Here is a 27,620-nt window from a genome sequence, read left to right as displayed (position 1 = left end):
CAGGTTAGAAGGTCATGTCCTTCTGCTCAGACAGATCACCACATTTGGGATTAGGAAGGAGTTTTAACCCAGGGTCAGATTGGTACAGACTAAGCACATCTACATGAGATGCTGAATGTGCAGTAGATTAATTATATTGTGTGCTACTGCATCACAGCAAAAGCTGTGCTAATACTCTAATGCTCAGTAGTATTAGTCTACTTCACATTAGCATCACTTAAAAGGCTTGCACCAGTGCTACTGCACAGTAGTGCTTGTTGCTGCACATGAATTTAGTACTTGGTACTAAAGGGCATTTTTACACATGCATCTGACACAGCACCGGGTACTTTTAAAAGTTCCTGGTGCTGTGACGAGTGCATTTGTACAAATGGCACAATGCACATCAGCATTGAGAAAATGGCAGCGGTGGTCTTTTGAACTAAAACCCATCAAAGGTGTTTTAGTTTAAAAACAACACCATCATTTTCTGTGTGCTGACGTGCATTTCCCCATTTATACAAATGGATGTGACGCAGCGTCAGGAGCATCAACTCACATGCTCTGCAGACTCCATTAATCAAATCTGCTCCAATGCACTAGATTTCCAGCACATCAGAGCAGAGTCAGGTATGTGTATAAATGCTAACAAATTCTAAACTTAATGTGCAGTAACTATGGCATATTAATGAACATGTAGAACTACCCACTATGTGGGATTTTGCCTATCTCTGTACTGCAAGGCATGGCCCTCTTCTTTGGATCTCTTGAGTTTATTTTAACAACCCTTGCAGTAGTTAGGCCCTGAAACCACCTGTTCCCCAGCATCACAGGTGGTAGCTGATGGTGCTTTTGTTGGTTTTGAGCAATATGCTTGGCAGTTGTGTGCCAGGGTATCACAGTATCAGGTTATAGCAATCTGAGCAGCTGTGTCTTAATGTGAGAGGGAACAGATGGAGGGTGATGGCTAGAAAATGGTTTTTAGAGGTTTGCTTTTGGGAATTGGCTTATAGGTGAGGTATATATGTATTAAAACAATGGTCCAGGGCAACAGCAAAGACTAATTGATTTCTAAAAGCTTGGTTGTCATACAGTTTCACAGCCTTCAAGGCAGATAAGGACAGACATAGAGGCTGGGAAACTGAAGCCATGTACCACATTGTTCTATAACATGAGATAAGCTGGCACCAGGTCACAGCGCCCAACTGCGAGCCCTTGGGCTTTCCAGTTTGGGGGGACAGACCAAATTAGGACACCAGTTAAGACCAAATTAAGATGTGTGCATGTGATGGGCTTGTGAAACAGTGTCACGGGACAGGGTTCTGCAGGATGGCCGTGATCTCCCCAAGGCCCCCTTACCATGCCAAATTGGCCCAATGGGCACCCTCAATTCTCAACCGCCATGTCTTTGATGGTAAATATATAATAGGGAGGCTGCCTTTACATCATCTTGGACATGGTTTTGCTGCCCCGTGGGCTCCTGGACCCCTTGTGGGTCCCATTCTGCAATGGGTGTTTTGGGGCACCCTAGCCTTATGGGCTATGCGTGGCTCCAACCACCCCTTTACCACGCCCCAAACCTCACAGATGGAACTGACGTTGTTTGATCTGGGACTTGTTACAATTTGGGCCCCTGGTCCTCCTTGGGCTCTCCGCAGCCTTGTCTCACACTGCGCCTCCCTAGTGCCTGGGCTTTCCACAGCCCTGTCTTGCTCTGTGCCTCCACTGTCACTCGGGCTTTCTGCAGCCCTGTCTCGCTCCACACTTCCCCGGTGCCTGGGCTGTCTACAGCCCTGCAAAATGCTGTGCCCTCCCTGGCGCCGCGGTCGGTGCACCACCAAATGCTGCGCCCTCCTTGGTGCCGGGTTCCCCACACTGCCGTGGGTCCCCTATGAGGCCTCCTCCATCCTCTAATAGCCTCACCCAAGGCACCGATGGTCTTAAACAGCAAACAAAACACAAGCCCCTGGGCTTTAACATAAATTCAAGCCAACCGGCTATAACATCATTCAAGCCACACCAGGGGTGCTCCATCCTTCACCAGTATCAGAGGCTGTACCTGCAGTTAGGTCTCTCCCCTTTACTTGCTCAGGCAGAGCTCTCTCCCCCTTGGCTGTGAGCAGGGAACTACATCCTGGCCTCAGCCCTGGGGTTTATATGTGAGCCAGGCCCCGCCCCTTCCAGTCAGCTGAGTGCTGGTAGGTGTGGACCACTAGCTCACTCTGGTTGCCCTAGTAACCAGCAGCTGGGGGCTCCCCACTCACTGCTCAAGCTCTTTCCCTCCCAGTTTCCCAACTTAAAAGGAGCAGGGCTCCTAAGTGCTCTGCGACACAAAGGAATATGCTGACAGGACAGACTGTAGACAGTATGACAACCACAGAAAGACGCATCAGTGATGCCTATGGATGAAGAGTCATCAGGAGGGGAAAAGAATACAAAAGAAGGGCTTTCAAAGTGACACGGCACCATAGCCAGAGGGCATACCACTAGCTTGTCTCATCCACCCCACTGGGCAGGCTACTGACATTCAAGATGAACCTCAGGGTGAAGCTCGCGTACTGGCCAGGCGTACCTTGACTCTGATGACAGCTCTAGGACTGACTGGTATATGTAGAATTGTTTGCATTATTCTTATCTGCTATCACTGTGCATCAATAAAATTTGCCTGCAATTGAATGGAAAAGGTTGTGGTTGGTCTGAGGGTTTGGGTCCACATGGAATAAGTTATCTGGATCATAAATCCAGTGCCAACAGGAGGAAGCTGGAGTGGAGTTTGACTGAAACTGGTAGAGCGATTGGCTGAGTGGCCTGTGATGGAGATCTTCGTGTTTCCCGCTTGCCACACATAAGGGAAACAAGGATCAGAACTACAAGATCCTGATTCTTTCTCTTTTTTTCTTATCAGGATCATAGAGATGATGGAGAAACTTGTGACAGAAAGGAATTTTTCTTCAGTGGGAATGTGAAGGAGTGAGAGGGTAAACAGCGCCCAGGGTGCCTTACGTGCCGGGCAGTGGAGACTGAGGGAGGAAGAGCAGCCGGCAGTGACAGAGGTGGAAAGTGAAAGTAAACAGGGCCTGCAGCTGAGCAAATGGGGAGGCTGCAGCTGAAGACTAGAGCGGAGAAGAAGCAGTCACAGCAACACTTCCAGGGCAGCCTCTCACTCAGGATTGGAGGAGGGAAGCTGCCAGCAGGTATTTCTGGCCCCCAAGAGGGAAAGAGCGGGTCGATTCCCTGGAAACTGCTGAGAGGAGTGGCTGAGAGGTCCTGCAAGCAGGTATTGCTGACCCTGCTGGAGAAACGCTGTGGGAGTGACCAAAAGAAGGAGGCATGCAGAGGAGGCTTGCCTACACAAGGATTCTGATCAGTCCTGAAGCAGAGTAGCGGCTGAGGGTCCGGGAGGGAAGCAAGGAAGACTGCTTTTCTCATGTTACAGCCTCCCTGGTGGGGCTGTGCTGTGCTTGGGAGAGAGATCCTACTGGGACTATATATGCTCACCAGTAGACTTGCACGGATCTGTGCTGAGCAACAATTCGATTGACTGGCTTTGCTGGGGGTTTTTTGGGTATGAGAGAGAGATCCCCAGGTGAAGGGGATATGGACTGAATCCAAAGAGAGACTGAGAACAGTTGTGTTTCAGGAGTATTTGAGCTGAGGCTAAGGCCATCCCCTGGACGGGGTGTGTGTCAGAGAAAGGTGGCAGGTGGCAGAGGGCTGAGCATTAGCAATCAGGCTGGAGAGAAACTTTGAATTTCATCTGGATTGGCTAGGGTGGGGTAAAGGGGAGATTGGACCCCCACAGAACAAGACAGACATCGAGACCTGAAGGATAACCTCGAGGTATTGCTTCCTATTAACAAAGCATCAGCATAGGTGCACAGGTGTAGGGTCGGAAGGAACCTGAGCAGATCATCAAGTCTGACCCCCTGCCCTGGGCAGGAATGAATACTAGGCTCATCTGACCCCCAGTAAGTTTAAGCTCATATGACCCCAGCTAGGTAATTATCAAGCTTCCTTTTAAAGACCCCTAAGGTAGGAGCCAGCACCACTTCCCTTGGAAGCTGGTTCCAGATCCTGGCTGCCCTGACTGTGAAATAGTACCTCCTGATGTCTAGCAAAAATATGAGTGTCTCCCTGTCACTTCACTCACCCCACTTCAACCCAGCTGGGACTTGACCTTAGCTCTCCCACATGGAAGGCAGAAATCCTGCCACACAGCCACCAGTGATGGCCACAGGCAGGTGAGAAAAAATAAGATCAGTTTCCTGGCAGACCGGGTGATCTGAGGTTGAGGTCCATCCTGTTGCTGCCTGTAGGTAAACAAGCTCTCAGCAGTGGTAGTAAGCCCTATAATACCTACAGTCATCCTGGTGAAAATTATTTTGTCCAAATTACTGGTATCTGGTGGAAGAGAGAGGGAGAGAGGCAAGAAAGTTTTGTGTCTGCCTTGTCACGACAGCTATTCATCTTATATTGTGTGTGCCCATGAGGTAAGAGACAGCATGTTACTGCTGGGGTATTTTTGTCCAGGGGAGGCAAAAGGGGAGAATGTTGAACTAATTAAATAGGATATACAAGGTGTGTGGGTGGTGCATGTGATGTGGTACAGTTCGGTGAGGAAAGAGCTGATGTTTCATAGATTCATAGATGCTAGGGTCGGAAGGGACCTCAATAGATCATCGAGTCCAACCCCCTGCATAGGCAGGAAAGAGTGCTGGGTCTAGATGACCCCAGCTAGATGCCTATCTAACCTCCCCTTGAAGACCCCCAGGGTAGGGGAGAGCACCACCTCCCTTGGGAGCCCATTCCAGACCTTGGCCACTCGAACTGTGAAGAAGTTCTTCAAATGTCTAGTCTAAATCTGCTCTCTGCTAGCTTGTGGCCATTATTTCTTGTAACCCCCGGGGGCGCCTTGGTGAATAAAACCTCACCAATTCCCTTCTGTGCCCCCGTGATGAACTTATAGGCAGCCACAAGGTCGCCTCTCAACCTTCTCTTGCGGAGGCTGAAGAGGTCCAGGTGCCCCAGTCTCTCCTCATAGGGCTTGGCCTGCAAGCCCTTGACCATACGAGTGGCCCTTCTCTGGACCCTCTCCAGGTTCTCCACATTCCTCTTGAAGTGTGGCACCCAAAACTGCACGCAGTATTCCAACTGCAGTCTGACCAGCGCCCGATAGAGGGGAAGTATCACCTCCTTGGTTCTGTTCATCATGCATCTGCTGATGCACAATAAAGTGCCATTAGCTTTTCTGATGGCTTCGTCACACTGACGACTCATGTTCATCTTGGAGTCCACCAGCACTCCAAGATCCCTTTCCACTTCCGTGCCATCCAGCAGGTCATTTCCTAGGCAGTAGTTATGCTGGACATTTTTCTTCCCTAGGTGCAGCACTTTGCATTTCTCCTTGTTGAATTGCATTCTTTTGTTTTCTGCCCATATGTCCAACCTGTCCAGGTCTGCTTGTAGTTGTTCCCTGCCCTCCGGCGAGTCCACTTCACCCCACAGTTTTGTCCACAAACTTGGACAGAGTACACTTCACTCCCTTGTCCAAGTCGCTGATGAAGATATTGAAGAGTATCGATCCAAGGACCAAGCTCTGCCGGACCCCACTGCCCACACCCTTCCAGGTCGATGCTGACCCATCTGCTACGACTCTCTGGGTGCGACCCTCTAGCCAATTCGCCACCCACCGGACTGTGTAGTCATCCAAGTCACAGCCTCTTAACTTGTTTACCAGTATGGGGTGGGATACCGTATCGAAGGCCTTCCTGAAGTCTAAGTATATGACATCAACCCCTACTCCTGCGTCCAAGCGTTTTGTAACCTGGTCATAAAAAGAGACTAGATTAGTCAGGCACGATCTACCTGCTACGAACCCGTGCTGGTTTCCCCTCAGCATAATTTCTCCTGCCAGGCTCTCGCAAATGTGAGCCTTGATAATTTTTTCGAAGACTTTGCCAAGGATGGAGGTGAGACTGACTGGCCTATAGTTGCCTGGGTCCTCCTTCCTCCCCTTCTTGAAAATGGGGACCACACTGGCCCTTTTCCAGTCCTCCGGGACCTGGCCCATGTGCCACGATTGTTCAAATATTACCACCAGTGGCTGCGCAATGACGTTAGCCAGTGCCTTCAGTACCCTTGGATGGAGCTCATCCGGGCCTGCCAACTTAAAGGCATCCAGTTCTTCCAAGTGACTCTGCACCATCTCAGGGTCTACGCATGGCAGTCTGGTGCCTTGTTGCTGCCTCTCTACAATCCCAGTGAGAGCCTTGTCCTGCCCCTCACTTAGGAACACTGAGGCAAAGAACTCGTTGAGGAGTTCAGCCTTGTCCCCCTGTCCGTCACCAATTGCTTCTGCCCATGTCGTAGGGGTCCTATTCCACCCTGGGCCTTCCTTTTACTCCCTATATATCTAAAAAACAATTTTTTGTTATCCTTTACTTGGGATGCCATCCTCAGCTCCATGGTAGCTTTGGCCCGTCTAACTGCCTCTCTACAAGTGCGAGCAGAGGAGGTATACTCCTCTTTGGTAATCTCTCCCCGTTTCCATTTTTTATATGCTCCCCTTTTAGTCCACAGGCTGCCCTGGATTTCTCTGGTCAGCCAAGGAAGCCTCCTGGACCCTTTCCCACTTTTTCCTCGCATAGGGATCATCTCCCTCTGTGCCCGAAGGATCATTTCATTAAGGCACAGCAACCCTTCCTAGGCTCCCATCTCTTCAAAACTCCTACTCTGCAGTGCATCCTTGACTAATCGCCTGAGTTCATTGAAATCAGCTTTCCTAAAGTCTAGCACTTTCACCCTACTAGTTACCTTACCCACTCGACGTCTTATGGTGAATTCTATTATTTGGTGATCACTGTCCCCCAGGTGACTACCAATCTGTAAGTCCCCTACCATATCATCTCCCATTTCCAATACCAGGTCCAGTAAGGCATTCCCCCTAGTGGGACCGTTTACCTCCTGCGTCAGGTATTAAAAGGTGTTTGTTACATTATTTTACAGTTCAGGGCATGGACAAAAGAAACATCTATCTTGTTATCCCTTGGGGAGCTTTGGTGAATAGCTGTTCTCCCAAGTCCTGATGTACCCCTATTATATAATTGTAAGCTGCTACCAAGTCCCCCTGAGCCTTCTCTTTTCCAGACTGAAGTCCCAAGTCCCTCAGCCTCTCCTTGTATGGATCACCCTCCAGGCCTTGGATCATATGAGTCACTCACCTCTGGACTCTCTCAAGCTTCTCCACATCCCTCCTGAAGTAGGGGGGCCCAAAACTGGATACAGTACTCCAGCTGCGGGCTCACCAAGGCCAAGTAAAGTGGGAGGATGACATCCCTGGTTTTGCTTGCGATGCATTGGTAGATGCACGCCAGAGTTTATTTTGCTTTGCCAGCCACATCATTGCATTGGTGACTCATATTAATCTTGTGGTCAATCAGGACCCCCAAGTCTCTTTCAGTCATGGTGCTAGTGAGCGTAGCACTGCTGAGCTTGTAAGTATGTTGAGGGTGCTTCCTACCGAGGTGCAGCACCTTACACTTCTCAACATTGAAGGCCGTCCAGTTTTGGTCTGCCCACCTAGAGAACATGTCCAAGTCAGCCTGTATCCCCAGCCTGTCCTGCGGTGTGACTGCCCTCACCCATAAATTGGTGTCATCCATGAACTTTGCAAGTTTGCATCTGACTCATGACTCCAGATCATTAATGAAGATGTTAAAGAGTACCAGCCCAAGTACTGAGCCCTGAGGGACTCCACTGGTCACCCTGCACCACGTTTATTTGCTCCAGTCAACTAGTACTCTTTGGGTTTGACTCCGTAGCCGGTTATCTAGCCATTGAACCATAAGATGATCAAGGCCACAATTCCCCAGCTTAGCCATGAGGACATCGTGGGGAAGTATGTCAAAGGTTTTCTTGAAATCCAGATATGTGACATCTACACCATCTCCCTTGTCCCGGGCTCGTGTCACCTGGTCACAGAAGGAGATGAGGTTGGTCAGGCAAGACCTGCCAGTCACAAAGCTGTGTTGGCTGGCCTTCAGAAACTTGCCTTCTGTTACTCTGGTGTTGATGGATCCCTTGGCAATTTTCTCCAGGATTTTGCAGGGATGGATGTCAGTCTGATTGGTCTATAATTCCCCGGGTCATCCCTTCTCCCTTTGTTGAAGATAGGGACCACTTTGGCTCTTTCCCAGTCTTCCAGGACCTCTCCCGAGCACCATGGGTTTTTGAATATCTTTGCCAAGGGGGATGCAATGATGTCTGCCAGGTCCTTCAAGACTCTTGGGTGCATTCTGTCTGGGCCAGCTGACTTGTGAATGTTCCTCACCTGATACACATCAATGTTGGGCCCGCCACCCACTCCCAGGCTGGTTTGTGTCCTTTCTGATAGTGTGATCCCCTTGGGAGTGTGAAAAACCAATGTGAAAAGGTCATTTAGGAGATTGGCCTTTTCTTGGGCGTCGGATGTCAGCCGCCCAGTTTGACCTTGCAGGGGTCCAATGCTATCTTTATTCAATTTTCAACTTCACACATATCTGAAGAAGGACTTTTTGTTGTCCTTGATCCCTGTAGTTAGCCTGAGTTCAGTTTGTGCCTTGGCTTTTCTGAACCTCTCCCTATAGGTGTGGGTGAGTGCTGAGTAGTCCTCTTTGGTGATGCCTCCCGTTTTCCAACTGGAGTAGGCTTCTCTTTTGAGCTTAATGAGATCCAAATTACACTTTGCATCTTAATTACAGTTAATCTTAATTATAGTTCAAGAATATATTTGACTAGGAAAGGAAAAAATGCTAAATCAACCCCTGTGCTTTTGAAGACAAAGAAAATACAGAACCTGGATATTAAAAGTGAAATTACTCTCTGCTGTGGTTATAGTGGAGTGACTAGTGCTATAGGATTTTAGCATGAAAGAAGTTTAGGCAAATTTTCTTAGAACAAGCTGTCTTCATCCTCCATGTGAGTCCAAAGGGCATGATACAGTTATTAATCTTTCTCATGTTGCAGCCAGTTGGGTTAAAAAAAGAAAGCCAGAGTTGCTTGTGCACTCCGAAGAAGATATGTGCTCAGTGAACAGTGTGATCTCTTGGTGTAAGGGAGGAGGGCCGTCTTCAGGGGTGTTTTTCTCTTTGACTTAGGAAACATTCAGCTTTTGAACATATTTGCTGGGGTCTCTAATATGAAGTGAAGGGCAAGGGCCTTGTTACACATTGCACTTTATGCTGCTCAAATGTTGATTGGTGCTAGTGCTTTCTCAAGCTTGGAGCATTGGCACCTTTTAGGGCCTTGTTATGTGTTTATTTTGGGTGGCTCCTGGAGCTCCTAACCCCTAGATTGTCTTCACATTAACACCTTTAAGTGGCTTAAAACGCTTATTATGTGACTTAAATATATGGCACTCCAGGGCAGGCTTATCTCTTGATGCACATAAACCAGCTCTTGTTCCATTAAGGTGTGGCCCCTCCACACAGGTGCGCTGCTCAAATTGAAAGTGTAACTGCAAGCGAGCACTAAGCCGATCATAGTTTCATCGTTTAATAGTAGCTAGGGTCAGGAGGGACCTGAACAGATCATCTAGCCTGACCCCCTGCCACAGGCAGGAATGAATGCTGGGTTCACAAGAGCCCAGACAGGTGATCATCCAACCTCCTCTTGAATTTGCCCAAGGTAGGGACGAGGACCACTTCCCTGGGAAGTTGGTTCCAGATTTTGGCCACCCTAACTGTAAAATACTGCCTTCTGATCTCTAACCTAAACCTATTCTCCATCAGCTTATTACCATTGTTCCTCGTGACCCCAGGTGGTGCTGGGGAGAAAAGGGCTCTGCCTATTTGCTGTTGATCTCCCTGATGAGTTTGTAGGCAGCCACCGGGTCCCCCCTCAGCCTCCTCTTGCTGAGGCTGAACAGGTTCAGGTCCCTCAGTCTCTCCTCATAGGGCCTGTCCTGCTGTTCTCTCACCAAGCGGGTAGCCCTCCTCTGAACCCTCTCCAGGCTGGCCACATCCCTCTTGAAGTGCAGTGCCCAGTACTGGATGCAGTACTCCAACTGTGGCCTGACCAAAGTCGCATAGAGGGGGAGTATCACCTCTCTGGACTGGCTTGAGATGCATCTTTGTATGCATGACAAGGTATGACTGGCCTTGCTGGCTGCGGTCTGGCATTGGCGGCTCACATTCACCTTGGAGATCAACACTTGTGCAGATCACAGTGTAACATGTAACAAGGCCCTGAGCCTAAAAACTCTCTCTGACTGTCCCTTGCCTGGACAGCTGTGACTTGGCACTAGACAGCTGGTGAGCAGGGGCCTGACTAGAAGCTACAGTGGTGAGTTGCCACTGCAGAGCTGGTGGGCCAGGACAGGTTTCTATCCCTGCTCTAGGTTGGGGTGTGTGAGAGATGGAGTGGGGGTAGGAACATGAACTTTGGAAGCACAGAGTTGATGGGATGGGGTGCGTAATACTATGGGAGCGGGAAAGGAAATGGGGGTGGGGGAAGGGTGGTGAAATTAAAAAAGTCAGCCACTGAAAAATAAAATAAATAGTAGTACAAAAATAAATAAAAAACTGAAGAGAAAATAAAGTAAAGAAGGTCCCATGTTTTAATAAACTTGGATTGTGGGGTGGGGTAGCTTCTTGTGTTTCCCAAGGTGCCAAGGATGTGGTAGTAGTGAGGGAAGGCACATTTGGGATTGCTTTTGGCCCTACCCTGGAAGGGAAGCCCCAGCTCATAGGGACTCAATCTGGCCTCCTACCTTGTTCCCCCTATACCCTGCCAGACCCCACTCTTGGCTAACTGGCATGTGCTGTGCAGACTGCTTGCATGGGGTTGCAACCCTGGAGGTGGGAAGGTCACACCTTTGGGAGCAGGAGGGGGAGCTGACTTGGTGCCAATACAGCCCCTTGGCAGTAGAGTTCAGGGGATACAATGTTTGTACACACAGAAGAAGAGGGTGGAGAAGGGGACATTGCATCCTGGGATGCTGGTGGACTGCAACTTGGGCACCTCATCTGTGGGGAGTGGCCACACATAATGGAACACGAGCTGGGTATCATGAATTGGAGATAAACCTGTCCTCAAGTGGTGTAACCTTCAGCTGCCTAAAGCACGCTTAAAAATAATTTCAGTTGTTAGTATATGGACACTCCAGGAGTTAAGAGCTCCAGCAGCCATCTAAAATTAATGTGCAACAGGGCCCCAAAAGCACTCTTTCTACAGCATAAGCACTCTTTTATTCCCTCCCTTTTATTTATCTAGTTCAATACTGAGTCAAAGTCCATGGAAGTCAGGGCACTCTGTGGACTCGCAGGTAATGAGCTATAAATGCTATTCACTGCACTTCTGTCAATAAGACTCTGGAAGCCTCAACTCCCCTGACTTGTACACGTACCTGTTCATCCTGCATAGTGGGTGTTACCTGAACATGTTCGTGTGATTGAATACAATGCTAAGCTTTTATTCCATGCACTGGAGCTGGCACTGATGGTTTCTGTGTTCAGGATTTTGGTGTAATGTTTGGTTTTGCTGCTTCTACTTCATCTACCCTAAAGCTTCCTGTTCTTGTTTTTGACCTAATAAATGTGACCAGGATCTTAAAAGAATTGGAGGGCTTGGGTTCTGTTCTGCGACTTGGTGAAGTTTAACATTAGCAAGTGTTTAAAATGAAGTGTTTTGGTCATCAAAACAATTTCTTGCATTACAGAGTAAGGTAAACATTCCTATGCTGCTGACATCTAAAAGGAGAAAGGCTTTGCCAGACAAACTTGATTTTCTAGAAAGAATAGGAAATACTAAAGATGCTGTTTCAAAGAACTTGACCCTGGCAGGCCACTGATTCAGGCCTGTTTATTTTTGGCAGCTGCTTTCCCGAGACATTTGAAAACTGTACAGTTTCCTTTTATTTTAAGTAAATAAGTGAGGTTTGGGCATGAGAAGACATGGCCCCAGCCATCAAAGGGATACCTGCTGATAACTGCTGTAAAGGTCCCATTTGCCACTCTGCAATTCACAACATATTTCTCTATGCACAGTGCTGCCATCTATCACACTCTGCCTCCTGGTTTAAGCAGGGGATTGAACTAAATGATCTCTCGAGGTCCCTTCTGGCCTTTTCTTTCTGTGACTCTGTATGAGCTTATCATTTCAGGAGGCCTGGTCTTTTACTGGCATGAAGCTGAGGAAAAATGTGTTGCTATGTCTATTCTTCAAACAGGCTTATTTGCTATGGTGAACTTTTCATCTTCGTGAACAGGCCTTGGCTTTCACTGCATGTGCACATTGCCCTTTTGCAGGATGATCCAGTAATATCTCGATATTATTGCATTCAAAGGTTTCAGAGATGATATCTAGCATGTATGTCCAAGTTTGGCAAGCGTTGAACAATGCGATCACATTGTGAATTGGAAGTTTTCCTTAATCTGTCTCCAGAAAGCTGCAGCAATGTCTCACTTATATACACGATAGTGGACCGCTTTTGGAATAACACCTGATTGCAATTTACTTTAGCAGAAGGAAGAGGTTTTGATTCATTCCTTTCTTTAGTGGTTTGCCCAGTTGCATTTATAGCCACATTTTTCCTCCTGACAAGTTTTGCCATTTACTTATATAAACTGGGTAAGATTCCCAAGATCTTTAGGGTAAGATTCTCCAAAGTGACTAGCAATTTTGCAAGCCCACCTGAAGCTCCTTTTAAAAGTGTAGAAAAAACCCCGTTTCTGGAAATTAGACCTCTTTAGGACATCTCCGTGTAGGTACCCAAGAACTAAAGTACTACCAATGTTTACTCGTTTTGGAAAATGTTGATCTGGGAATGTAAAAACCTGAATATTACAAACTCCCATGGAGTAGAAAGATTTCCCCTGACCTCCACATGATGAGTGTAAGAGCAGCATTTGTGGACAGTGGTTAGATGAGTACTTTACCAAGAGCACTTCCTGCTCTTCTCTAAGCTTTTTCACCATTTGTCTTTGGCTTGTCAAACCACCTTCTTTGCCTTTTCATTTGTATAATGTGCATTCATTTTTAGAGGTAATGGTGCTTTTTCACCTCTACTTATAATGCTATGTAGAGCCTTTATTTTACATTCACCTTCCAAATCTCCTGTCCTAATTAGCTGGGCACTTGATTTGGGGTGGGTGAACAATCTGGGTTCCACTGCTGGCATTTTGAAGTCTCTGTACAATCCTGGGTTCCTCTGCTCTCATTCTGAAGTCCCTCTGGACTTCAGGCAGCCACAGCTAGCAAGCCACAGTCTTGGAAAGGAATCTGTGTATGCATAGGTAAGCATTCGTCTGAGCCCCATCCATGTCTTTGCTGATGCAGGGCCTGGCATTATCAGTGCCTACAGTGATTTGTGTCATCAAAATTGCAGTTGCTATAGGTATTAGTATTAAATGGACACTGGGCATGTCTACATGAAATGCTAACTGTGCAGTAGCCTGATAATACTGTGCAGTAGCACATCACAGCTAGAGTGGCCATCATAGAGGACATTCCGGTTTTCTGTTGCTCTGTCCTCTATTGATACAAAACCAAATGCCTTTATGTCCTGTATTTTTCTCTTTTAGAGAATAATAGAGGACATAAAGGCATCTGGTTTTGTATCAATAGAGGACAACCGGACTGTCCTCTATGATGGCCACCTTTATCACAGCACAAACAGTGCTAATATGCTACTGCACTGTATTATTAGGCCACTGTGCAGTGGCTTCATTAAAAAGGCACCGCTGCACATTTAATGAATGTGTAGACACACCCACTAAGTTTAAACCTAGTTCATCATTGTAAGACTTGTATAGCAAGGTGCATGGGAACAGTTTTTATTTAGTGCTAAACGTTTGTTATTTGCTGTCTGTCTTTTCAGACACTGGACAGACTTGATAATCATTCATCCATAAACGTAGAGGATTATGATGAGATTAATGGTGAAATTGGACTTCCTGTGATGCCCAGGGAATGCTCATTTTGAAATTTGGGCAACTGACCACTGCTCAGGGAGGAAGGAGATAGGCCATAAAGATTGTGTTCAGAGGACGAGACATTTCTGAAACAGAAGCCAAAGCAGCAGGAGCCTTGATGCATCCAGACCACAGCTGGCCAGCTCCCAATGGGAGGGGAGGTGTCCCAGAGGCAGAGGCTATGTTGTAGACTTGGGCAGGACACTGGTGCTTCTGTAATAGAAGAAGACAAAAGCCTGGGATCCAGGTGAGAGACTTCTGACCCTGACTTGTTGCGGGATGCCAGGCTTACAGTAAGCAGTGGTAGCTGCACATCTCCAGCTGCCTATTCCCTTGCAGCCAGCTCACCCTAGGTAGGGATCTCCTGGCTGACAGTGGGTGCAACTCCTTTACCTGGATGGGACTCTCCCCTGTCTGGGCACCAGGGTTTTGCCATTGCCTGGCCTCTCTAGCTGCAGTTTTCTTCTTAAACTAACAGAAGCCCCCAGCTCTGTTATAGTGAGCACTGCAGTAAGAGGGCAGAAAGGCGCAAATGCTTATGCATGGGACCGTACACTTAATCCACTGTGCTAAAGTGGAGAGTAATCTGGGAATGGTAATGTATCAAGGGTTTTGGTTTTTTTGAAAAATGGGATTAGCAAATTGTTCCCCAAAACTTGGTTTAATCTGTTATGGCTGGATTTCATGGGCTTGCTCACCTTGAGTAAAACATGGACTGTCATTGCCTGTCTCAGTGTAATCAGCATGAGTAAAGAGCAAAAATAATATTGCCCTGATCATACAAGAGGCTGGCTGCAGTCAAATGTGTCTGACTGAGAATATACCAGCGATGCATCCTGATGGTCAAGTTGTTGAGAGACACTTGATTCACCTGCTTGTGAGTGGGGTGGATGAGAAGGAATTATTTTACTTCTAGGTGACACTTCATTCCCTCTATAAAAGGCAAAATATTTTATACTGTATTACATACTCACTTTGGATGTTCCATTGCAGTTTAGTTTTGTTTGCTGATGGAAATAATGGAAAACCAAAGCAGCCAAATAAGCGACTTGCTCTTGCATGCCCTCGATGATCTCACCCAGGAAAACTTCAAAAGGTTTAAAGACAAATTATTACACATTGACTTTAAAGGGAAAGATAAAAGGAAAGATAAAATTCCCCAAGGGCATCTGGAAAACGCTGACAGGATAGATACTACGAACCTCCTTATACAATTCTATGCTGGAGATGATGCAGTTGATGTGAGTATAGAAGTCTTCACTCTGATCAATCTCAGAGATGCTGCTGCCAAACTAAGAGAAGGGAAGGAAGGTAAGAAGCGTATTGAATTGAACATCCGTGATTCTTTCACCAGGAGTCTGTTCACTCGCTTACCAGAAGACAAACAATAATCAGTGATATCAATCGTGTTTGGTTTCTGGGTGTGTCAGAGGGTATTTTATTCCCCTAACTGATACTTGGCAATGGATGCAGCTAGTTTATGCAGTACATTCTTGCTCAACTATACATTAGTTGATGTAAATGTCTATTCCTGTATAATACACATTGCCTATTACTATTATGATAATACAATTAATATATTAACTAGTTTGTTGGGACTTAAGGTCGTTATCCCACTCTCAATCCTATTTACTGTTTCTTGAACACACCCCACACAAAAGTTTCTCTTTGGCTGCACTCAGACAGGATCTCCCTCTGTTCCACTGAGGTTGGAGCCACTTCATTTTGCAAAGTGCACGAGTCACGAACAGAAGCGGGCAGAGGTTGGCCTCAAGCACAGATCTTTCTCACACTCCCCAAACTGAAAACTCTTCTGATGACAGCTGACAGCAGTGTCCTTTGCACTGGGCTGGATAGGAATTAGTATTCGCATTTCACAAGCCTTTTTTCCTCTCAGGAATGATGCCAAACACATTTAAATAGGACAGACCCATCTTCTGTCAGTCCCTTCCTTCTCTTGGCATGTCCTTATGACAGAGGCTCAGTGTGCTCCCCTGGGGGACGGTTGCTCTGAATCTGCCAGAACAGGAACTTCATTTTGTCTCCCAGGTCATAGGGGAGCACCTGAAACATGGGCTACTGGCCTTTCTGGGGTGTCTGTCTTTCTGGCTTTAACCAAACTCTATTTCCTGGTTGTAACCAAAGACTGCCTCCTGGACCTGAGAAATCTTCCCTCTCAAAACATGCACACGAATCTATGTAGAAAGTTTCAGACTGGTAAATTAACATTCTCCAACAGAAGCCATTTTCATTCATTCCCAGCCTGCTCTCCTCTTCAGTGATTGCCTCTTTAACTCCAAAATACAAGTCAGTCCCTAGGTGGCTTTACACATAACGTAAATGCACTGTAAACTCTAACAATGGTGTTTTAATGTGATTTCCCTTTCAGAGCTGGAGCAGAATGAGAAAACACCCAAGATGCCAGTAAAAGGTAGGTGGGAAGGTACTCAGACACAGGGGGCTTGCTCCAGCAGAATACTTGTCAAAATAACACAGAAGTGAGTAAGCAGGAAAGCAGAGAGTTACATCAGTAAGATCTTTGCTATTACACCTGTGACTCTTCTTCGATCAGCAATCTGTTCACCTGTGTGGAATCAGAAAAAATATATGCCTTAAACTTTGATTATTTTAGTTATAAGATGACATAACCGCTTTGTGTAGAATTGCTGGCTCGGTACAGTAGAACAGATAAGGGCAAGTGTTTGTTCTTTGTAACTCTTCTGCAAATGCTTCGCTCACCGCGGCCTTGAAGGTAGAAAAAAAAAAAAAAAAGTATGTACAAAGTAGATTTCCAGGTGCAAGAAGGAGGTTTGTGAACTAACCCTATCTCCCCCATAATTCCCATCCTGATAACAGCAAAGAAATAATGAAGTAATATTATAGCCGCTTTTCATGCTAATTTCACTATATGATCACGTGAGTTGTAAGCGACTGTTAAAAAGTATATAAGCCTCCTGATTTTGCTCTTGGGGGGGGACCCCTTCCAAGTGCTTGGGAAATCCATGTCACTTTGGAACTCCCCCTACAGCTGTAGTTTCTTTTGAATAAAAGCTTCTGCTGACCTGACCCAAAAGTACTCTGTGTGTGTTTCCACGACAATTCCTGGTGCCGTGACTCGGATCCAGAACACAGGCTGAGGAAGGAGGACCGCAGGCTACCCCCCCCCGAACCCTGAGGCGCCAAACTTGAGAGGTAAGAGACCTAATTCAAAATCTCTATTGGGGTTTCGGAGGAGGACTGCCTGTAGGCTCCCAACTTGGCCGTGGTAACTGGATCTGAACCTTGTTAAAACAGGTCAGTCTGAACCTTACTGCCGGCTAAAATTTTCTGTCTGGTAAAGGATCCCATTTTGTGTCTGGTAACGTACGTTTTAGGGAGAAACTGTTTGAGGCACCTTCATCCAACAGCACATCGGGCTTGTAGTTAATTAACTAAGGCGGTGTGGGGTAGGAGGTCTGGCTGACTGAATAAATGTGCATGTGTGTGTGTATTTAGAAATATGAGCCACTGACCAGGACTGAGACTACGGTTGGGCTCAGCCGCCCCAATTCTGCCTGACAGGGCAGTTTTGAAAGCAAGGGGGCCCAACTGGAACCTCGTGACCCAGTGGACAGGGCTTATTGAATGAATGTGTGTGTGTATTTAGAAATATGAGCCACTGACCAGGACTGAGACTACGGTTGGGTTCAGCCGCCCCAATTCTGCCTGACAGGGCAGTTTTGAAAGCAAGGGGACCCAACTGGAACCTCGTGACCCAGTGGACAGGGCGTCTGAGTGATTTTGTCTTTTCCAAACCCCTCGTCCCAGTAGCTTCTGCCGAAAGCAGGAGTGAAAGGATCCCTCTAGTGTTTCCCTCCCCATTTCCATTTTATGAGCCGGTGTCGGGTCAGAAGCCTTTTGTCTGGGCAGTGAAAAACTGCGGGGCAAGGCACTGAGCGGCCCGGACATCCTAAATAAGCCTCTCCTACGTCTCCCTGTGTGACTGAAAATGGGAACAAGTCAGTCTAAACAGGTTCCTGTCCCCCCTAAGGGGACTCCGGCGTACTTTATGTACACACACTATTCTCCCGAGACTTGCAAGTACCTGGATAAGTGGAACTGGTATACTAGGGATGATCCTGTGAAACATTTTCCACAGGAAGGAACATTTGATCAGGATAAAATAGTGCACTTGAGAGGGGCGTTAGAGTCCCGTGGATCCAAAACACCACAAAACCAGTGGGACGCGTTCTTTTATTGGTATGATGAAATGTCCAAAAGGCGGACAGAATCTCAAACTAGGAGCCTAAAAGACTCTCAAGAAAAATTAAAACAGCAGTTAAAAGCTGTTCGGGAGAAATTGGCTGCTCCCCCAAATTACACGCTGGCCACCGCTCCAATGTATCCAGCATTGCCTGGGGCGCCCCCACCACCGGAGCCAGCAGAGGATATCCTTGACCTTTGTTCGAACCCCGCTCTCCTGGGACTCCCACATCAGCAACAACCGGTTCAACATCAGGCTGCAGCCCAGGCTAGTGACCCATTAGCTGAAGCTCCTTCAGTAAATCCATCCACGGAGCTTAATAGTCCGGACTCATCCACCATATCTGCCACTCAATCATCACCAGTGTGGCAATTTACTCCTGGGTCACAACCCACCACAGGTGTATTTAGAAGAATGGGAATAGGCATGGAAAGATCTCCCATCAATCTGAGATCCCGAACTGCACAAGTTTACCCCCTAAGACAAATGCCAGGCATTGGCAACGATGGACAAAATATAGTAACTGTGCATGCACCCTGGACTCCAGGTGATCTCTACAATTTAACTCAAAAGTTCCCAAAAATCAGGGAAGACCCAGAAAAATTTCAGGAAGAATTGCAGACTGTTATAAATTGTTATAATCCAACATGGGCTGACATTAATCAGCTCATGCGATCCATTTTGCCCAAGGAGACTATGCTACGTCTGTACGCTGCCTGTACTTGGCCAGATCAAAACCCAGGGATTGGCCAAGACTTTATTGACAAGAGAAATGCTTTGGTTCAGGCAGTTCTCACAATTTGCCCAAAAAAGGCAGACTGGACCAAAATAAATACCTGTAAACAAAACAAAAATGAACACCCCAGTGACTATTTAGAACGCCTCAAACAGGCATTTGAACGATACTCAGGAATGGATAACCCAGTCGGAAATGCTAAACAAGCAATAGTGGCAGCATTCGTCCAGGGACTTAACCCTAAAATTGCTGAGAAAATTCAAACAGTAATTATTGGCTGGGAAACTAAAGATTTGACCGAAGTCCTTGCTGCGGCTAACCATTTTCATAACAAATTGGAACGGTCTAAAGACAGTGCCGAGTTTAAGTTAATGGCCTTACAGATTTCTCAGTTGCAGGGTCCAGGTAGAGGAAGGGGACGAGGACGGGGAAGGGGAGGCCCGGGTAGATTCAGGGGAAGAGATAGATCCTTGAGCCCACAAAACCCAGGCTATGGGAACCAATGTCATTATTGCAAGCAAGAAGGACATTGGAAATCAGAATGCCCCAACCGCCCCGGCCAAGGACCCAGACCCCAGCCCCCACCTCCACTTCCTGTCAATTTTCCCAGTGTTGAATAGGACAGCCTGAGGGACAGTGACATCATTGCTCCTTTGCTTGCTACTGACCAATCTGGTCCGTTTGTTGAATGCCTTATTTCTGGTAAACCTGTCTCCTGTCTTGTCAACACCGGAGCGTCCCGCTCCACGCTAAAGGCTGCTGAGTTTCCTTTTCTACCTTATTCTCCTGAAACTGTAAATGCTGTCGGTATAGGCGGACAACCTATCCCACATCCCGTCTCTGAACCTGTCTCCATCTCTATTGGCCCTTTGTCTGAAAATCATGCCTTTCTTCTTAGCCCCTGTGCACCTGTCAACCTTCTTGGTAAGGACTTGCTGTGTAAACTGGGATGCGTGATTTATTGTAGCCCAGATGGTGTTTACCTTGAGGTACCGGAACATAGGGAAACCGAGCTTGTGGCTTTGCTAACCCAGGAGTACTCTGATTCTGACACTTCCTTCTTGCAAGAGGAACTGTTGGCACGAGTACCTCCACAGCTGTGGTCCACCCATGCGAATGAAGTGGGGCACATGCTGAGTGCTGAACCAGTGCATATCATCCTGAACCCTGCCAAGCCACTTCCTCGTGTCCCGCAGTACCCCATCTCAAAGGAAGCTGAGGAAGGGATCAAGCCTGTCGTTTCCTCACTCCTTGAGCAAGGGATTATTGTCCCAATACGCTCCCCTTGCAACACACCTATCCTACCTGTCAAAAAACCTGGTAAAGATACGTATCGCTTTGTGCAAGATCTTCGAGCTGTAAATGCCGCTGTGTTACCCGCTTTCCCCGTGGTCCCTAACCCTGCCACTATTCTTTCCTGTATCCCTTCAGATGCTACATATTTCACAGTAGTGGATCTTTGTTCTGCTTTTTTCTCTATCCCTGTTCATAAGGATAGCCAGTATCTGTTTGCATTTACTTATCAGGGATTTCAATATACCTGGACAAGACTCCCTCAGGGATATACAGAGTCCCCAACCCTGTTTTCCCAGATCCTAAAAAAAGATTTGGATCCTATCACGTTCAAAGGGGGGTCCACCCTTGTTCAGTACGTTGATGATCTATTGTTAGCCTCGCCCACTTTAGAGGCCTGTGAGCAAGATACTTTGACACTCCTCACAGCTTTAGCTCAGAAAGGCCACAAGGCCTCAAAATCTAAATTGCAGCTCTGCAAGTCTAAGGTACATTATTTAGGGCATGATATCTCAGCAGGAGAACGACACCTTTCCCCTAGTAGAGTTGAAGCTATCCTCAACATTCCCAAACCTATGACTAGAAAACAGATGAGGGGATTCTTAGGTGCAACGGGTTATTGTAGACAGTGGATCCTGGGTTATGCTGCTTTCGCAAAACCCTTGCAAGCATTCACTCATGATACCACCCCGGAACCCCTCCCTTGGACTCCTGAAGCCGAACAAGCATTTGTGGTCCTTAAGCAAGCCCTCACTCTTGCTCCTGCTCTTGGACTTCCTAATTATAAGAAACCCTTTACCTTGTTTTGTCATGAACGGGAAGGAATCGCTTTAGGAGTACTCACTCAGCTGCATGGTGAAAAGCATCGCCCAATTGCATATTACAGCTCTGCCCTTGATCCCGTAGCTGCGGGACTTCCTCCTTGCCTCCGTTCAGTTGCAGCTGCTGCCTTGTTGGTTGAAAAGGCAGATTCTCTAGTTTTGGGACACTCTTTAACCGTTGCAGTTCCACATGCTGTGATGGCCCTTCTGCTCAAGGGCAAAACTCAGCACATTTCCAATTCCCGTCTTACTAAATATGAGAAACTTCTACTGTCAGCTGCAAATGTAACCTTAAATCGCTGTTCAATTCTGAATCCTGCGTCACTTCTGCCTATTGCCTCTGATGGTGAGCCTCATGATTGCCTGTCTATCACAACTCAATTGTTAACCCCTCGAACTGACCTCAAGGACATTCCTATCCCGAACTCTGACCTTGTTTTGTTTGTTGATGGTTCCTGTCTTAGAAATGATGCAGGCAAATTAGTTGCGGGATATGCAGTATGCACTCAGTATGCTGTTTTGGAAGCCTATTCTTTACCCCAAGCTCGTTCTGCTCAAGTTGCTGAACTCATTGCTTTAACACGTGCTTGCATTCTTGCAAAAAATCAAACCACAACCATTTATACTGACTCTAAGTATGCTTTTGGTGTTGTTCATGATTTTGGACAAATCTGGAAACAAAGAGGGTTCCTCACTTCATCAGGGACCCAAATCAGTCATGGTTGTTATGTAAAAGCGCTCTTAGAAGCTGTTCAATTGCCTCTTGCTATTGCTATTGTTAAATGTAAAGCTCATGAGAAACCGTTTGATGATGTCACACGAGGAAATGATCTGGCAGACCGTTCTGCCAGAAATGCGGCCCTTTCTGGCCCACAGGCTCCTAACTCTGTTTTTGTTTGTTTTTCAGCAGACCAGTCTCCTTTGGCTAGCCTTTCAAGTCTGGCCCTTCTTCAAAATCAGGCCCCAAAAAAGGAAATAAATGACTGGCTGCGTGCAGGATGTTCACTGCACCCCGACTCTCTCTGGCGCTCCCCGGACGGCCGCCTGGTGGCGCCTAGAGAGCTTTTGCCACATCTTGCTCGTTTAACCCACTCTGTGGCCCATACGAGCAAGGGAGGAATGATTGCTACAGTACAAAGAAATTGGTTTGCCCCAAATTTTCCTTCCATGGCACAACAGTACTGTAGCTCCTGTCCCATCTGCTTAGCTCACAACATTGGGCAACGGGTAAAAACGACACCCGCAGCCCATCCCCCTCCATGGGGACCGTTTGTAAATCTGCAAATTGATTTTGTGCAGCTACCTAAGTGCTGTTCTTATGAATACATTCTTGTTATTATTGATGTGTTCTCTGGATGGGTGGAAGCCTACCCATGCGTACGTGCTGATTCCATCACTGTAGCAAAGAAATTGCTCAAAGAATTCATCCCTAGATTTGGATTGCCTCTCACAATAGATAGTGACCGTGGCACCCATTTCACAGGACAGATAGTAAAAAACATCTGCCAAGCACTCAACATACAGCAACACCTACACTGTAGTTATCATCCACAGTCAAGTGGTGCTGTAGAACGTAAAAACTCTGATTTAAAAACGCGCATTTCGAAGATTTGTGCTGAAACAGGCCTCAAATGGCCTGATGCACTGCCCATTGCTCTTATGCACATTAGAAACACTGTTAACAGAAAACATGGCCTAACCCCTTATGAAATACTCATGGCACGACCCATGAGGATGCCAGCTACACCACCTGTTGCCCCTCACCAAACAGACCTACAATTAACTGATGAAACTGTACTAAATTATTGCAAGGCATTAATGAAGTATGCCAGGTCTGTTCATTCACAGGTCCAAGAAGCCTTACCTCAACCACCGGATGTTCCCTGTCACAACCTCGAACCAGGGGATTGGATCTACGTAAAGGTCTATCAACGGAAAAACGCACTTCAACCCAGATGGAAAGGACCTTTCCAGGTACTTCTAACCACTAATTCTGCTGTTCGTTGCCAAGGTCACCAAACGTGGACTCACGCCTCGCACTGCAAGAAGGTATCACCTCCATTGGACCCCAAAGCAGCTGTATTCCAACCAAGGTTGGGATCTTTCCCTGAGGCCAAGGACAAAGACCCTCAGGACCTCACTCAGGCAAGTGAGGAGCATCAGGGTGCAAGTGCTAGTAACCTCTTCCCTGCACCCAACACCTCAGCCCAGCCGGATTCATCAGTTGAAGAACGAAGATATCATCTTCGGCCTCGAAGAAAGTGAATGCTCCCATTCGGAAGATCACCACCGCGATCAAGACCAAGAGCCAACATTATCAGTCCTTTAGGTAACTTGAGCCCAGAGGACGAAGAAAGACTTTGGCTGCCATCCTGGGTTTGGCTGGTAGTGTTCTTTTTCTTACTGGTGCTGGTTATGTTTGTTGTTAAGATTCTTTGTCCCTCCTGTATCTAAAAATGGCACTGAAATCCTTATATATCACACTTGGGTATCTCAGTATCACCCAAGGGGGGTGGGAGAAAAATTTGTATTTGCAGATCTCCCATGCGGTGGCTCAAGCTGGAAATAAAAGTGACTGCTGGATATGCTCTCACAGCCCAGCACACCTACACCAAGGAATCCCAATGATCGGAGTACCAATATCCCTCCAGCAATGGGGAACAATAAACGGCGGCTTCGTTAGACACTACTCGTTAGCTGCCCATCGGTCCGCTCCTAAAGAATGGAGGGCCGCCCCTGCTAACTGGATAATCTCCCCAAGAGTAGAGGCGCCTTTCTGTTACAGATCCAACAACACCGGAGCTTATAATAAAGCCACACCTGTAGGACACTACCCTCATTGCCTAACTACTCTAGATTATAGCCCTAGTAGCACCAGTGGAATCCTGTTGGGTAACGTACCCTCTCTCAATTGTACAGGATTCATGGTCTACAACTTTTCTAAGGAACCTCATGTTGCTCTCATTGCAAACAGATCAGAATTTTACATTCACTCCAATTTTACTTCTTGTAATATATCTCGGTCCAGCAGAATAACAGCTGAACGTGGACCGTCCTATACGATGCATATCAATCGAAAGTGCCGGATAGGGCACAACAACTGCCGAGATTTGAGTACCCTTTCTGCCCCAGGCCTTTACTGGCTCTGCGGAAACAGGGCTCATAAAATCTTGCCCTGGAATTGGGTGGGGGCATGCACTCTTGGACGTGTTATCCCTGGTTTCGAAATGCATAGTGCAATATATCTGGAACAAGTAAAAAATTTCAACCATCACATGAAAAGGGCGGTTAACCCCTTAGCTACCAGAAACACAGGGTTCCATCGATTTGTGAGAACCTTCATACCGTGGCTTGGAGTAAGAGAATTGGAACTAGCCATAATTAACATTTCAGCCACAATGGAAGCTATGGGAAATGCCACTGCGGATGCAATTCAGGCTCTGCAAAAAGAGATCTCCCAGATCTCACAAGTAACTATACAACACCGCATAGCCCTAGATTACCTATTGGTATCCCAGGGAGGAGTATGTGCCTTAGTAAACTCCACCTGTTGTGTCTATGTCAATCAGGACATGCGAATCGAAACTGACATTCGCAAAATCCGAAATCAGTTGAGGGTCCTACATCAAGTGGCCTCAGAAAATACTGACTGGGGTCTAGAAGAAATGTGGTCTTGGCTAACCTCCTGGCTCCCAGATTTCGGGGCCCTTGGCAAGAAAATCCTGTATGGAATATTGTTTGTCTTGATAGTTCTGATAATGTTCTATGTCTTAATGCAACTGATCCTCTGCTGCGTGAAAGCCAGCAGGGGAAGCTTTAGCAAGGCAAGAAAACCCACAGCAGAGTCTAGAATAATGGTGTTACAAAAGTGTGAGCAGATTGAAAGAAAACATGAAAGGCTGCATGATGAAATAGAGGGGCTCATGAGAATGGAAATTTAAGGCTAAAGTGAGACTAAATAGTCTCAAAGGGGGGGGCTGTGGAATCAGAAAAAATATATGCCTTAAACTTTGATTATTTTAGTTATAAGATGACATAACCGCTTTGTGTAGAATTGCTGGCTCGGTACAGTAGAACAGATAAGGGCAAGTGTTTGTTCTTTGTAACTCTTCTGCAAATGCTTCGCTCACCGCGGCCTTGAAGGTAGGAAAAAAAAAAAAAAAAGTATGTACAAAGTAGATTTCCAGGTGCAAGAAGGAGGTTTGTGAACTAACCCTATCTCCCCCATAATTCCCATCCTGATAACAGCAAAGAAATAATGAAGTAATATTATAGCCGCTTTTCATGCTAATTTCACTATATGATCACGTGAGTTGTAAGCGACTGTTAAAAAGTATATAAGCCTCCTGATTTTGCTCTTGGGGGGGGACCCCTTCCAAGTGCTTGGGAAATCCATGTCACTTTGGAACTCCCCCTACAGCTGTAGTTTCTTTTGAATAAAAGCTTCTGCTGACCTGACCCAAAAGTACTCTGTGTGTGTTTCCACGACACCTGTCCACCAGAATACAAGCAGTAATAAGCAGGGATCCTGGTTTTCCCTGATTAAAAATTACAAGTTCTCTAATACCCTCTCCCGCCCCCCCAAATCTATGATTAAAATTAAAGGCCTGCCCCAGATCTGTGTGCGGGACAGGGGTGAGGGTGGGTGCGGCCTGCAGGAACAGGCTCTCACCCTTCTGCCCTCCCCTGGGGCCTCTGCAGCCCAGTGGGTGCATCCTAGTGCTGCAGGAAACAACTAAGCCATGTGGAGAAGCTGCTTGTCACATGGCCCCTGTGCATGCGGCTGCAAAGAGGGTGGTGGTGTGTGGTTGTGCCACTCAAAGCTGCCGTGCATGCAGGGGACAGGTCACTGGAGCAGCACAGAGCTTGAATTGGCAAGCAGCTTTCCTGCGTGGCCGCGCTCTGCTATGCTGTACTGGGTCATGCCCGCCAGGCTGTGGAGGCCCTGGGGGAGGGCAGCAGGGTGGGTGCCTGTGCCCACATCAGGCAGCCCACGCCCACCACCACCCCCACTTCAAGCACTGGTCTGAGGGGCGCAGGTGCCCCCTACCCCCAAGCAGTGGACGCTACAGCAGGGAACTGGCCCCGCTCCCCCGCCCGCTGCACAAGACACCTACAGCCCCTTCTCGGTCCCTGCTGGGGGCCTGCAGCCATGCATTGTGGCCCTGCCCCTTCCCTCCCTACGGGGGCCTCAATTACCTATATACATGCACATGGCTCCTCATGCCTGAGCACCCTCCTCCGGCTCCCCCCAGCACCTTGCAGGATAGAACTCTTCCAACCTGCAGAGAGCTCAATGCAAACCCATGGGTTTCTCTGCTACAATGAGAAATTCACACTTTACTCCATTTTCCCATGGGAAACAGAAAACCTGGATCCCTGATAATAAGTAATGTCAATCACATTTGGGTTTTGGCTGAGTGGACCACTCTATGTAAAAGCTCATGTCTGTATAATGTGGATTCCCTGATAATCTATAGTGAGCCTATGAACTCCACTTCATCAACCTCCTGGATACTAAAAATCACGGACTAAATATAGACATTGGATTTATGACACATTATAACCTGCCTGACATCTGACTCCCCAGGTATCTCTCCACTTTCATCCCCCTTCTCTCTCTTCCCCCACCATCCTGTCTCTCACCCATTGACTCCTCAGTCTACATTTTCACTGACAACCTGTCTTGTATGCATACCAACCCAGGATCTGGCTTCTTTACTTTTCATTCCATCCAGGAAGAGCACACACCAACTGCAGAGACTTCCTTATCCTGACAAAGGGTTTTTGAACTTGAAAGCTTGCTTAATAATTGTTTTCCAAGTATTAAAGTTGGTCTAATAAAAGATATCAGATTCACCCAAAGAACCTTGTCTGCCTCTAAACTTTTAAAACTTTTTAAGTTTCCTTGTTTCATTTCAAAGCTGTTTCGAAGGCTTTTGTTTCATTTTGATTTCACTGTTTTGAGTTTGAAATGCATTAAAACAGCTACGAAATGAAATGCCGGATGAAATTTCACACAGCCCTAATATGAAGCTGTGTACAGCAAGGATTTTGGTTGCTTCTCTGGTCATGAAGTAGTAAGGGTTAACTCCCTTCCTCAGGGTTGACATGATATAATCAGCAAAAAGTTGTCATGTGCATGTTAGTTGTTGCAATAAAGCCCTTTTGTGGGTATTAGAAGTCTCCCTGCCTTTTCCTGAGCTGTGGGCAATCACAGTTCACAGGCTAGGAAAAGTTTTAAGAAAGGTGAAGCTGTCTTGTCTGGCTAAAGCCAGGCTCTTAAAAAGAAAGAGTGAACCATACAGAGAGGAGAAACTTAGTAGGGAAATGACACAGGACATGTCACAGCAGGAATTTTCTGCTGCCTACTGCTTCACCTAAACTGTCTCCTTTATATTTTCCTCCCTGTTTAATATGTACATTACATTTCCTTTGGTCTTACTCCAACTCTAGAAGTAATGTTTAAAACAGAGATGAATGCTTATTTTGGTAAAAGGTAAGGCATGATCTGTCACTTAAAGACTAACTATTTGAGGCACACAAACGTTTGTAGGCAACAACCTCCTTTATCATATGTCACTGACAAAGGAACCAGA

At 46.8% G+C, this 27,620-nt stretch overlaps 1 protein-coding gene and 1 long non-coding RNA gene across 2 annotated transcripts in view; both read left to right on the top strand.

Moving 5' to 3' along the window:
* Nucleotides 1-11,573, top strand: part of LOC109282621 (uncharacterized) — a 40,654-nt gene extending 29,081 nt beyond the window's left edge. The window contains exon 5 of the long non-coding RNA XR_009459978.1: nt 2,885-11,573. This is a non-coding gene — a long non-coding RNA (uncharacterized LOC109282621). The remainder of the gene's footprint in view (nt 1-2,884) is intronic.
* Nucleotides 11,574-13,592: 2,019 nt separating this feature from the next.
* Nucleotides 13,593-27,620, top strand: part of LOC102570902 (NACHT, LRR and PYD domains-containing protein 3) — a 49,517-nt gene continuing 35,489 nt past the window's right edge. Inside the window, 4 exon segments of the mRNA XM_059721330.1 lie at nt 13,593-15,239; nt 16,318-16,359; nt 22,870-22,994; nt 25,723-25,726. Of these exon segments, the coding sequence (XP_059577313.1) occupies nt 14,948-15,239; nt 16,318-16,359; nt 22,870-22,994; nt 25,723-25,726 (463 nt within the window). The 5' untranslated portion in view covers nt 13,593-14,947.

Source organism: Alligator mississippiensis, chromosome 2 (genome assembly GCF_030867095.1).
Source record: "Alligator mississippiensis isolate rAllMis1 chromosome 2, rAllMis1, whole genome shotgun sequence".
In the NCBI taxonomy this organism is placed as follows: domain Eukaryota; kingdom Metazoa; phylum Chordata; order Crocodylia; family Alligatoridae; genus Alligator; species Alligator mississippiensis.
The sequence above is the reverse complement of the archived record's forward strand: the minus strand, read 5'-3'. Positions and strand labels throughout refer to the sequence as shown.